The sequence below is a fragment of the Sitophilus oryzae genome, unplaced genomic scaffold (genome assembly GCF_002938485.1).
Source record: "Sitophilus oryzae breed Bouriz unplaced genomic scaffold, Soryzae_2.0 scaffold_937_pilon_pilon, whole genome shotgun sequence".
NCBI classification, from domain to species: Eukaryota; Metazoa; Arthropoda; class Insecta; order Coleoptera; family Curculionidae; genus Sitophilus; species Sitophilus oryzae.
The window spans coordinates 535,596-549,267 of NW_022147569.1; the positions used below are offsets into that span (position 1 = coordinate 535,596).

General features: G+C 31.3%; 1 protein-coding gene across 1 annotated transcript in view; it reads left to right on the top strand.

The window, feature by feature from the left end:
* Nucleotides 1-13,672, top strand: part of LOC115890887 (serine/threonine-protein phosphatase rdgC) — a 494,608-nt gene that overhangs the window by 417,595 nt on the left and 63,341 nt on the right. The window contains exon 7 of the mRNA XM_030911238.1: nt 8,967-9,134. Within this exon, the coding sequence (XP_030767098.1) occupies nt 8,967-9,134 (168 nt within the window). The remainder of the gene's footprint in view (nt 1-8,966; nt 9,135-13,672) is intronic.

The following is a 13,672-nucleotide window of genomic DNA, read 5'->3' on the forward strand; positions in this document are numbered from 1 at the left end:
ATTTCAACAATTTTGGACAAGTTGATTTTAATTGATTTAAGAAAAATTGCATCTATTTAATAAAATAAAACTGCACAGATAACAATGCAAAACCGTACCTTAATTGTTGGAATTTGCCCGGTTTTGCATTGCTACTTGTTCAGTTAATAAGTCAATTTAAAAATAGATTTAGTTTTCCTTAAATTAGTTAAAATCGGATGATTTTATCATTGTCAAATGTAATTTGCTGTGCTGTCTACACTACTATATTATAGTACCTACGGTAAGCGTTCCCGAAATGCATTCTAGAATTTAAAACTTGTTCGAATTAGACAAAAACTCTAACGTATAAAAAATACAATTTAACATTCACAAAGTCATAGTTTGACAACGGTTTCGGAGATTTATCTCCATCGTCAGGCCGACTTTGCTGTAACCCTCAATCTGACAAACGAAAAGCAGAGAATAGCATTTGAGTACAAAACGTACTACTATGGCGTCCTACTAGACTAAACTACTAGTTGTTTTTATGCCCAAGGGCTCCCCCAAGAGGAGCAATAGAGAGTTGGCCCGCTGTAACGTCGCTATGGCGGCGTCAAGCCAGTTAGAGGAGATAATAGTCCAATCAGACGAAGACTCCCGATCAGGAGACGAGTTATCGCAGCCTTGCGTTAACGAATTAGATATGCTGAGGCAAGAGATGCAGGTCATGAAAGACCAATACAACTCGCTGATGCAGATGTATAAAACCATGCAGAGTGCTTACACCGAGATTCTAGAAGAGAACCGGATACTTAGGATAAGTACAGGAGAACTACAGGATAAGCTGTCAGGTACGGCAGAGCGCAGCGACCAGCAGCCGACGCCATCTACGTCGGAATCCAGACCAATGGACGCTGTGGAGGCCGAATTGCCGTCTACGATTTCGGAGGACTCGGATAACTTCACCGAGCCTGCAGGTAGGAAGAGGAGGAAGAGAACTAAGAGAGGCCCTCGCAAACAAGATAGGAGGGAAGACTTCCTCCCATTACCAACTAACCAAGTGCAGGCTGAACCAGCAGCGCCCGGCCCTGTCCCGGCTTCGCAACCAGCTACAGCCGCACCGCAGCCAGCTACAGCCGCTTCGACATCTCCAGCTACAGAGCAGGCACCCAAAATTAAAGGCAAACTCCCGCCAATAGTGCTGAGGGACAAGGGTAAATACTCCACAGTATTAAAATTTTTTAAATCCAAAAAAATAACCGCTATGGCTACCGACAAAAGGGAGCCTTAGTGAGCAAATATACGCTTGTTGAAACTAAGATACGCTTGTTAACTAACTTATTGACAGTTAGTTGGTCAAGCAAACAGCACGGTACTTCTATCAAAATTGCCTCCCACATCTACTGCAGCTAGACAACATTCCCGGAAAACATATCTTCAAGTACAAATATGGCAAGAACAACCTATAAAACCCGACCAGTGGGGCTGGAAGAAAATCAACAACACCCTGCCACCTTTATATACAACAGAATCGTCTGCCCCTGCTTCAATTATGTCATTAATAACGTGCAACTGCAAACAAGATTGTGTAAAAAGATGCAGTTGCATAAAAGCCGGCATGAGATGTGAAACTATGTGCGGAACCTGTCGTGGGGAAAGTTGTTCGAATACTGAGCACATTCTCGAAACTATAGACGATGACAATATGTAGATGAAAGTATGAATGTTAGTTTAGTGGAATAGGCAATGTTTTTGTTTATATTATACAGTATTATATCTGTTGCGTGTATATTTAATACGTTAAAATACCTTGGGAGACTATAATTTGAAAGGCGACCTGTATTTTTTTTGTACTTCATTTTTCAAACGATTATTGCTCAAAATACATTGGACAAATATAAATAATGAATAGAACTTTTTTGTAGAAAATTTTATAAGGAATATTTTTGATAAGTATAATTTTTTTTGTGGGACCAAAAGGTCGTATTTGTGGGACAGGGTTCTGAGAAAAAAGCGAAAAACCATCGAGGGGCGTAATTGTTTTTTTGGGGTGAAGCTCACACTTTAGGGTTAAGAACTCTTTTGATTTGAAAAGTCTCCTTTTGGTGCATCTAATCTCAACATATCAAAACTTTATAAATTTTTTCTTCTATTCGGCTATTTTAGGTCTAGGTCTATATACTAATAATTGTTATAAAATCGTTCAAAATATTGTTATTTTAAATTTGAGCATATGTATATTATTTAAAAAATCGAAACCCAAATAGAATTGCTTTTCAAAGAAATATCATGTTCCTATACCTAAAGCTTCTGGTTTCTTCAGTAAAGCCATTTAAAAGATAATAATTCTATTATAATTATTTCGTTTAAAGAAAATCGTTACCATGACAAATATTCAAACTTTATAAGTATCCATTAGAGTTTACGTGCTAAATTTCTAAAATTCCCATGGTAACGAAATTTTTGAAATGAAACTGTAATAATAGAATTATTATTAATTTTTAAATAGCTCTACTTAAGAAACCGGAAGATTTAGGTATAGGAACATGATATATGGTTGAAAAGCAATTTTATTAATCTTGACTAGTGATTTTTTAAATAATATACATAGGTTGAATTTAAAATAACAAAGATTTGAACAATTTCATAACAATCAAATATAAATAATATTGTTTTTATTGTTGTCGATTCAATAATATATAATGTGTTCTTTTTTTATAAATTGGATTAGGATCGAAAGAAATCAACAGAAGTCCTTTGTTTTAAATTTGTCGACGTTTCGCAAAATTTATTTGCATCTTCAGGACACTACAAAGTTAAGAGAGCAAAAAATTACAATCAAATAAAAGTTTTTTCAAAAATTTTTTTTTTTTTTTAAATTTAACAAACAACTTAAAATACATATCAGTGGAATTCCACACATATACAATTGGTAAAACTACCCTAATGTTAACAATTAAATAAAATATATGTATATGTTACTCACATTTAAATCTGGACTTTCTTAGTCATATCCATTAATACACGGATGGTATAGAGGGAAGTGGTATATATCCCTTTTTTCCTTTTTAAAACACATAACACACTTACATAAAAAAAAACATATAACACAATTATGTATAGAGAAATATCACGAAAATCTTTTCCTTTCACAGACAAGCAGTGCAGATGTACCTACGTTGACCGTATACAGAGAGCAACTAATTCTAGTTGATAAAATACTAATATAATTTTTACCTGGAGATAAAGAACAGTTGAAAAAAGAAACATATAAAAATATTATTTGGATTTAAACCATTATTTTGAAGTTATATTATTTAATTTTTGAAAGAATATTAAAATATGCTGTACTCAGGTTTTCTACGTCTGTTCTTTTATTAACGCAATTTTTGTTTTTTTGGATTTCTATCATCTCTGCAAATAATCTTTTCTTATAATTAGATTGTGTTTGTAAAATAGTGGTATTGTCAAAATCGAAGTTATGGCCTGTCTCTATTTTGTGTTCTACTAATGCGGTAGGATTAGATTTCAAAAGAAAGTTCCTTTGATCATTTTTATGTTCATTCAATCTTTGTTTTAAATATCTACCGGTCTGCCCAACATAGCTTTTAGGACATTGAGTACAAGGAATGTTATATATTATGCCGGATTTCAGTTCTTTTTTATTCTTTGATTTTGTTTTTGAAAAGAACCGTCTCTTTATGGTGTTATGACTCCTTGTTGTAATTTTTATTTTTTCCTGTTTTTTTGTAGTATGACCCTTAAATGTGTTTTTAATTTGTTCTGACAGACAGTCGATATAAGGTATTTTACAATAAACTTCTCTATCATTTTGGTTAGTAGATTTTACAACGGTTTTCTTGTTAAGAATTTTTTTAATCATAGATATTGGATAATTATTTTTAATCAACATGCTTTCGATATATTTTAAATTTTTATTATGAAAATTAATTGATGATAGTGATGTAGCTCTGATTTTCAGGTTATTAATAACATTAATTTTTTGTTTCAAAGAATGTTCGGAGGAATAATTGAGAAATCTCTCAGAGAATGTCGGCTTGTGATACCAATCTGTCTCTATTAATTGATTGTGTCTAATTAGTCTCACGTCAAGGAATGCTATGCTGTTGTTTATTTCTTTCTCCAATGTAAATTGTAGTTTAGGGTGATAACAATTAAATATGTCTAATATACTTTGTTCTTGATTAATAGGAATTGAAGTTATAATATCATCAACATAACGTTTAAAAACGTTTTTTCCCTTACATAGATTTGTTGAACTGTTAACATTTATTTTTGATAACAACTACTTTCAATACCAAGATGAGTTTTATCAACAGATATATGGACTGGGAATGGGTAATTGTTTATCACCGATTTGTTCTGATTTAGTTATGCAGGATTTACAGGATCAATGTATTAAAAAACTTCCTTTTCAATTGCCGTTTTTTAAACGTTATGTTGATGATATTATAACTTCAATTCCTATTAATCAAGAACAAAGTATATTAGACATATTTAATTGTTATCACCCTAAACTACAATTTACATTGGAGAAAGAAATAAACAACAGCATAGCATTCCTTGACGTGAGACTAATTAGACACAATCAATTAATAGAGACAGATTGGTATCACAAGCCGACATTCTCTGAGAGATTTCTCAATTATTCCTCCGAACATTCTTTGAAACAAAAAATTAATGTTATTAATAACCTGAAAATCAGAGCTACATCACTATCATCAATTAATTTTCATAATAAAAATTTAAAATATATCGAAAGCATGTTGATTAAAAATAATTATCCAATATCTATGATTAAAAAAATTCTTAACAAGAAAACCGTTGTAAAATCTACTAACCAAAATGATAGAGAAGTTTATTGTAAAATACCTTATATCGACTGTCTGTCAGAACAAATTAAAAACACATTTAAGGGTCATACTACAAAAAAACAGGAAAAAATAAAAATTACAACAAGGAGTCATAACACCATAAAGAGACGGTTCTTTTCAAAAACAAAATCAAAGAATAAAAAAGAACTGAAATCCGGCATAATAATAACATTCCTTGTACTCAATGTCCTAAAAGCTATGTTGGGCAGACCGGTAGATATTTAAAACAAAGATTGAATGAACATAAAAATGATCAAAGGAACTTTCTTTTGAAATCTAATCCTACCGCATTAGTAGAACACAAAATAGAGACAGGCCATAACTTCGATTTTGACAATACCACTATTTTACAAACACAATCTAATTATAAGAAAAGATTATTTGCAGAGATGATAGAAATCCAAAAAAACAAAAATTGCGTTAATAAAAGAACAGACGTAGAAAACCTGAGTACAGCATATTTTAATATTCTTTCAAAAATTAAATAATATAACTTCAAAATAATGGTTTAAATCCAAATAATATTTTTATATGTTTCTTTTTTCAACTGTTCTTTATCTCCAGGTAAAAAATTATATTAGTATTTTATCAACTAGAATTAGTTGCTCTCTGTATACGGTCAACGTAGGTACATCTGCAATGCTTGTCTGTGAAAAAAAAAGATTTTCGTGATATTTCTCTATACATAATTGTGTTATATGTTTTTTTTTATGTAAGTGTGTTATGTGTTTTAAAAAGGAAAAAAGGGATATATACCACTCCCCTCTATACCATCCGTGTATTAATGGATATGACTAAGAAAGTCCAGATTTAAATGTGAGTAACATATACATATATTTTATTTAATTGTTAACATTAGGGTAGTTTTACCAATTGTATATGTGTGGAATTCCACTGATATGTATTTTAAGTTGTTTGTTAAATTTTTAAAAAAAAAAAAATTTTTGAAAAAACTTTTATTTGATTGTAATTTTTTGCTCTCTTAACTTTGTAGTGTCCTGAAGATGCAAATAAATTTTGCGAAACGTCGACAAATTTAAAACAAAGGACTTCTGTTGATTTCTTTCGATCCTAATCCAATTTATAAAAAAAGAACACATTATAAATAATATTGCCCTTTTTGTGTAATATGCAATGAGTTGGGCTGTGTAATATGCAATGGTCACTTAGGTTATTTTAGGGGGATTTTCTTTCCTCAGATTTTGCAAAATCTCAACTTTAGCTCGGTTTCTAAAGTACTCTATACATAATTAAGAAATAAAAAAAGCCATGGAAGAGAGCCATCCACTCTTTATCCAATCATACATAATTAGTTTCAGGCAATGGAAGGATACAGAAAAATTTGAAATAAAAGTGTAAAAACCCGATTTCAAAATTGTTTTGAGGCAAAAAGAATCTATGAAAGGGTATAGATTTTTTTTAGAAATTTCATAATCTGGACTTACTAATACTTTTCAAATAATATTATAACCAATTTTTTGTGTACTCGCTATTTAAGCTCGTGTATTTGTGTAAGCGTAAAAAACAGTGACAGTTTACTTAATTTGACATGCTGATTTTTGATCGGTAACGGTTAATGAATATAACAATGATACTCAATGTTAGTTGGCTTATAACCAGCGGTCGTCTTACTGTAAGATTTTAGAATAAGCGATAGCTGCCACTCTTAAGATTATACATTTTAAGGTTTCATAATTAGATAATCTCCAACTTGCTCAACTTATTCGGGATAAATTTGACTAAAATTCTCGTAAAAAAGTTGGCGTAATAAATTTTCTACCCTAGCCCAGCTGCGACACCATTGTCTCAATGTACCAGATCTTCTTAACAGCGTTAGGACACATTTAAAATTTTCTGTATTATTTTACTGTCATCTCCAAAAATGTCCAGAGATCTATTTTTATGAAAACGTATCTTTTAAGAAGAGAGTTGAAGTTGGAACCTTTCGCGTTACGATAACAAAACACTAGTTAATACTTAAAAAGTTATCTGGGCCCTACTACAGGGTAACCTAGGCTTCCGAAAAAGCTCTATATCAGTTTGTTGCTTTGCGATTTTCATTTAAATTTTTTACGTTATATGGAGGGTTTCCGGAACTGGAGCTGTTTTTGGAACCGGGAATTTCCCGGTTTTTTCGGTACTTTTGGTACTGACTAATTTTTGTTCAATGATAGTGCACTTTATCAATCAGAAAGCAAAGGATGGTTTTTCAATGTTAAATCGATAAAAAATTGAGATTTTTAATGAAGATAATACCGTATGATCGAAAAAAAGGCGCCCAGTTGGCTTGGAAACCGATCTATGGCATTGCCTATTAACAAAATGACAGTCATCTTCATTTCAAAGCCATCGTTGACGCCGTTTTTTTGGATCATATTCCATCTGCATTCTTGATGATCACTACCTATATTTTGACATCTTATATCTTTTGTTTTCCCCCTTACGGATGCCCCGTTGCTACAGAACGGATCCACGTACTGTACAGGGTGGCGCCTCTCATACGCCGCGGTGGCTCCAAGGAGAACGACAGTTTGTATTGAAATGAAATTTTGTGGGCATATGTAGGTTAATTCAGAGCACTTTTTAAAAATATAGAGAGTTCTACAGGGTGTACCCAAAAAAAGTTACATATCAAGGTTGTGTTTTTTTGTAATTATAATAATTAACTGATTTTTGGATTCTGGGAGAAAAATAGCGGTGAGTTTTATAAGAGAAAGTATATGACTAAAATGTAAGGTTTTTGACATATAAAGAACAATCTTTAAATTAGAATTAAAGCTACCTAAATTGGAATTCACCCGGTATAGCCTGATATGTAGTTAAATTAACTATTGTACTTTAAATCAAATCAACTAGTTATCATTTTGTGTCAGTTAAAACAAAAAAAATTCTCAAAAATTTGCCGAAAATGCAAACTTATCCTACATCCGAGAGAATTGATATGATTCTATTAGTTGGTGAATGCAGTGTGCATTCACCAACTAATATAATACTTAAATGCTCCTGATTTTATCTAGTCTGTTTTTTTTATGGGGATATGTAAAAGAGTGTTTACAAAACTCGACCAACTATTGTTGACAACATGAGAGAAATTATTGTAGCTGTTTTTCGAGGTAGAACTCCACATATGCCTGTTAAGATGAAAAGCTCCTATTGAAAAAACAATCATTTTATGCAATTAACAGGAAAGGAAGCATTCGATTTCATCTAGTTAATTTTTGTCACATAATTATAGGTTTATATCTAGTTTTAATTCTGTAATAATTAAAATATGCTTTAAACTTGTATCTTTTTATTACCGTTGAGTATTTTACTCTACAATCTTTAATTTTTATTAAATTAACAAAAGGTATATCACACAGCCCCCTCCCTAGATTTTTCCAAATAATAAAGATCTGCTGACAGAAAATCATAAAAATTAAAATATCTAGGAAAATCTTGTCTGAGGGGTACGTAACCTTAATAATATTTTTGAATATATCTAAATTCTCCATTAAATACCGGAAAAATATACTGGGTGTTCCATTTAAAATAAAGGAGTAACTTGCTTTTAAAAGTGATTAAAGTTCCATATTAATTTTGTCTCACACTGTATAATTTTTCGGGTCAAATTTTAATTTGGTTTAACATACAATGGTTACTGTAATTAAATATCAGGCTATACATACGTCAACTAAAATTTAAGTAGCTGTTATCGAAATTTAAAATTTACTCTTTATTTTCACAAAATGTGAAATTTGTCAAAATCATTAGATTTTAGGTATAAGCTTTTTTAATAAAACTCACTTTGATTTTTTAAAAGAAAATTAATTAATATACAGGGTGTTCCATTAGAAAAAACACAACTTTGATGTGTAACTTTTTTTGGGAACACCCTGTATAATTCTATATATTTTGAAAAATGCTTTTAGTTAACCTACATATGCTGCCAAAATTTCATTTCGATATAAACTAAAGTTCTCCTTGGAGCTTTCGCGGCGTATGAGCAGCGCTACCCTGTACAATACTCTTTTCACAACCGATATAAAAAATAAAATCTGATTCTGATAATTATATTATTTTTGAAAAGCGTTAAATGATTGTAATATAACGTGTTTAATTGTTTTTTAGCATTTTAAGTTATCACCACGAATCGTAGCAGACATCTTGAAGAGATCGATAAAGGCCCTCCAAAAACTTCCTAATATTAATGTAGCTTCCACAGCGCTCTCAAAGCAAATAACCATTTGTGGGGACTTACATGGAAAATTTGACGACTTATTAGTAATATTACACAAGGTAAGCTGTATATTTTTATTATAATAATAAAGATTTGTAAAGTCACTGAAAATATCGGCGTTAAGAAATAATTAGATATTATTATCACTATACTACTCTTCATGAATTGTATCAGACCACTGTGATATTGCCGAGCAAGATTGTTAGCTCTCTTTTTTTATTTTTGATTCTTGTCTTTTTATTTTTTAGATATTTTATAATACATGTCTATTTTGTCTCATTTTAAGTAATTGTAATTATATTTTGTATTTTTTGGCCTTTACATGTAGTTACCTTAGTAGGTATTTGTAAAATGTAAGTAAATAAATATAGTATATAGTTTTATTAGGAGTAAAAATTATAATTTTTGTGGCGAGTGGCGAGGCTATACGTTTGACATACAGACGTGCCGCAAAAAGTCATTTTTGCTCTGAATAGAACATTCTATTTTTTTAACACCACAAATAATTTTTAAACAATTTCGAACGTTCCAAATAATAGAAAAAGATTTAAAAGTAATACCATATCAAGAAACTATGGCTAGGCTCGTTGAATTTGACACTTTGTCAGTTTAATAATATATTTTCATACTTTTGTGCTTAGGCGTAAAAGTACTTTACTTTTATTCTTAAGCGTTAAAATGAGTTTTTTATATTGTCAATCACGTCGCAAAAATTAGTACTTCTGTGACGTTTCAAACAAAAAATATTTTCCAGAGTTTTAAATTATGACGATTTTTTTCCGCGACTATATAAATTAAATTATAATTCTTACACACTAGGGTATCCGTTATTTCCCAAGTTGATATTTTTTTTGGTGCCGCCCTCTGAAGTTTTAGTTTTTGGTCTAAAAAAATTATCCAATGTAAAAAACCTCTAAATTGTTAATTTAAACCGTGCCGAAATCATGATACTTTTCCCATTTAAATAACATGGGATTTTCTGACCTTTTGCATTTAATTGTTTATCTCCAAAGCAAATGAACCTACAGCTTCGACAAAGACACATTCTAATACAAAATTTTACGCTCTACTAAAAAGGTCTCTTAGATTTTTTCCATAAAAACATTCCTTTAAAAGTTATTCGTGGTCATAGTTATGCACATAGTTTATAATCAAATTTTTCTATCATTCACTGGAAATTTTAATTGCGCCTTTTGATTTTGACTAAAAAAGGATCTAGAGCCATACTTTTTTTCAATAAAACAATATTTCTTTACCAACTTAAATATGGAAAACTAATATTGCGCCATCTATGATCAATTGATCAAAACTAATTTCAATGCGTTTCAGTGTTCGTAAACATGTGTGTCAATTAAAAAGAATGAACACATTTCGAGTGGTTTTTATCCTAAATATTACTTGTATCGAATTAATTAAATTAAATTAATAATTAATTTAATAAAATAAAATAAAATTATTAATTAACTAATTATTAAATTAAATTAAATTTATAATTAATTTAATAAAATAAAATAAAATAATTAATTAACTAATTATTAAATTAAATTAAATTTATAATTAATTTAATAAAATAAAATTAAATTATTAATTAACTAATTTAATTTAATTAATTCGATACAAGTAATGTTTAGGATAAAAACCACTCGAAATTTGTTCATTCTTTTTAATTGACACACATGTTTACGAACACTGAAAGGCATTGAAACAATAACCTTAAATTATAGTTTTGATCAATTGATCATAGATGGCGCATTAAGTTGGTAAAGAAATATTGTTTTATTGAAAAAAGTATGGCTCTCGATCCTTGGGATCTAGAGCCATACAAAGGGAAAAGTATCATGATTTCTTTCATGGGAAAAGTATCATGATTTCGGCACGATTTAAATTAAAAATTTAGGGGTTTTTTACATTGGATAATTTTTTTTAGACCAAAAACTAAAACTTCAGAGGGCGGTACCAAAAAAATATCAACTTGGGAAATAACGGACACTCTAATACACACGAATGAACCGAAAAGCGCCAGGAACAGACAATAAAGAGCTAGTAAAATATCTAAGATTGTCATTTAACAAGATTCTCGAAACATCAGAAACTCCTCAAGAATGGCACAAAACCGTCACAATTCCTATATTTAAAAGAGGATAAAAAACTATACCCGAAAGCTACAGAGGCATAACTCTCATCAATACAACCATGAAACTCTTCACTAATATTTTGAAAGGAAAACTCGAGGAACAAATTACGAATAGGGACGAACAACAAGGTTTTCTTTCTCTTTTTTTTACTGCGAGGTTTATTTTATGTTTTTTAAACATTTCTATGCTGGATTAGTAATGCCAAGAGGAATTCCAATTGTAAAGGGCTTGAAGCAAAGAGTTGTGAATGCATTCATGGAAGGTAACAAACAAGCCGATATTTCAAGACAGTTTGTGTAACCCCGGTACAGTGTATCTAAAATAATTTCATCGTATAATAACAGGGGACACTTAGAAAAGTTGCCAAAATCGGGAAGGCCAAAGTAAACAACAGTAATGACCGACAGACGCATCAAAAGAATTGCTCAAAATGATCATTGGAAGTCCGCACCTAGAATTATTGCCGAAATTCCAGAAATTACGGTTGGTATATGAACAGTACAAAGAAGATTAGCAGATGCAAAGTTATTTAGTAGACGTCCAGCCAAAAAGCCCTTAGTTTCGGAAAGAAATAGAGCAGAAAGGTTGGCATTCGCACGTCGGCATTTAAACTGGACCGTCAATGACTGGAAAAAAGTTTTGGTCAGTGATGAAACGCGCTACAAAATATTCAATTCTGATGGAATGAGACGTGTGAGGTGACCAATCAATACAAGGTTTAATCCTAAATACGTAACACCTACAATTAAACACGGTAAAGGCAGTGTATTTTTATGGGGTTATTTCTCATGGAATGGGATAGGCCCTATACACTTTATTAATGACACAATGGACCGATTTGTTTATAGGGATATCATGCAGAATGTCATGCTTCCTTATGCAGAATGGGAAATGCCACTGCGTTTTATTTTCCAACAGGACAACGATCCAAAACACTCTTCACAAGTTGTGCAACAGTGGTTTAGGGAAAATGACGTTCGAGTTTTGCTATGGCCAGCACAATCCCCAGACCGTAACCCCATTGAAAATCTCTGGGAAGAAGTAGAACGTCGTATTCGTATCCAAATGTTTCCAAATAAACAATCCTTGATAGATAAAATTAATGAAGTTTGGACAAATCTTCCCGAAAATGTCATTCAGAAGTTGATTGCTTCAATGCCGCGCCGTTGTCAGCAAGTTAACAATAATAATGGATATTCTATCAATTACTAATGTATGACTTTCAATTATTCTTGTTCTTAAATGTGTTAAATTTTTTTTGTTGAAAGACACAATAAAATTTGTTGAATACAATTTGTTGCTCTACTTTTGTCGCCCCCATTCTTATCAATATTTATAATCAATATTATTTACCATTTTTAAACTGATTAAAAGTACACCGAAATAGTCCTAGTACTATAGTACTAGTACTAAAATAGTACTATAGTAATAGTGTAAGGATAGTGTGTTAGTAAACATAGCCGAAAATCACAACCTATCTGACACTATAAACATATTATAAGAAAAAAAGTGCCTGATAATATTGTGAAAATCATCAGAAAGCTAAATATCGATAACACAACTCAAGTGAAAGCAGGTAATAATCTAACAGAAGACATAACAACACCAGGAGTCATTAGACAAGGAGACAGCCTTAGTCCCTTCTTATTCAATCTTTTAATGGACATCATCATAGAAAAGGTGACCTCGATGAATATCGGTTATCGAATGGGACACAACAGAGTTAGCATGGTGTGTTACGCTGATGATGCAGTCATTATCGCGGAGACAGAGGATGATATGCAGAGACAGCTTCATAAATTCTATCGGGTAAGCCGAGAATTAAATATGATTATCTCCACAGAAAAAACTAAATGCTTAACTTTCTCTAAAGAGCCGGTAAGATGCAAACTGGTAGTAGAAAACAAAATTATTGAGCAGGTATCACAGTTCAGATACCTAGGAATAGATATGTCGCACTACCATGATCCAGAGAAAGATCTCAGAGGCCAGATAAATAGAGCAACAGCCATGTCAGGATGTCTGAGACAAATAGTGTGGACAAACCCCTTCATGCGAACAGACAGCAAAATTAAAATTTATAAGATCATTAGTTGTCGATTTTCGAAAGAAAGCAGTACATCTATATTATTTCGTATATTTTTCATTTTAGCACTGTTCATTAAAATGTTGTATCCCATATTATAGGGCTTGTTTCTCTCTACAATTTCCTGTCTCACAATGTACCGTTTGTGTCGGGGAAGGGATCATAGTTTCATAGTTGTCGATTTTCGAAAGAAATCAGTACATTTGTATTATTTCGTATATTTCTCATTTTATTGATTTTATGGAAAGCATTGTTCATTAAAATGTTGTATCCTATGTTATAGAGCTTGTTTCTCTCTACAATTTCCTGTCTCACAATGTACCGTTTGTGGCGGGGAAGGGATCATAGTTTCATAGTTGTCGATTTTCGGAAAGAA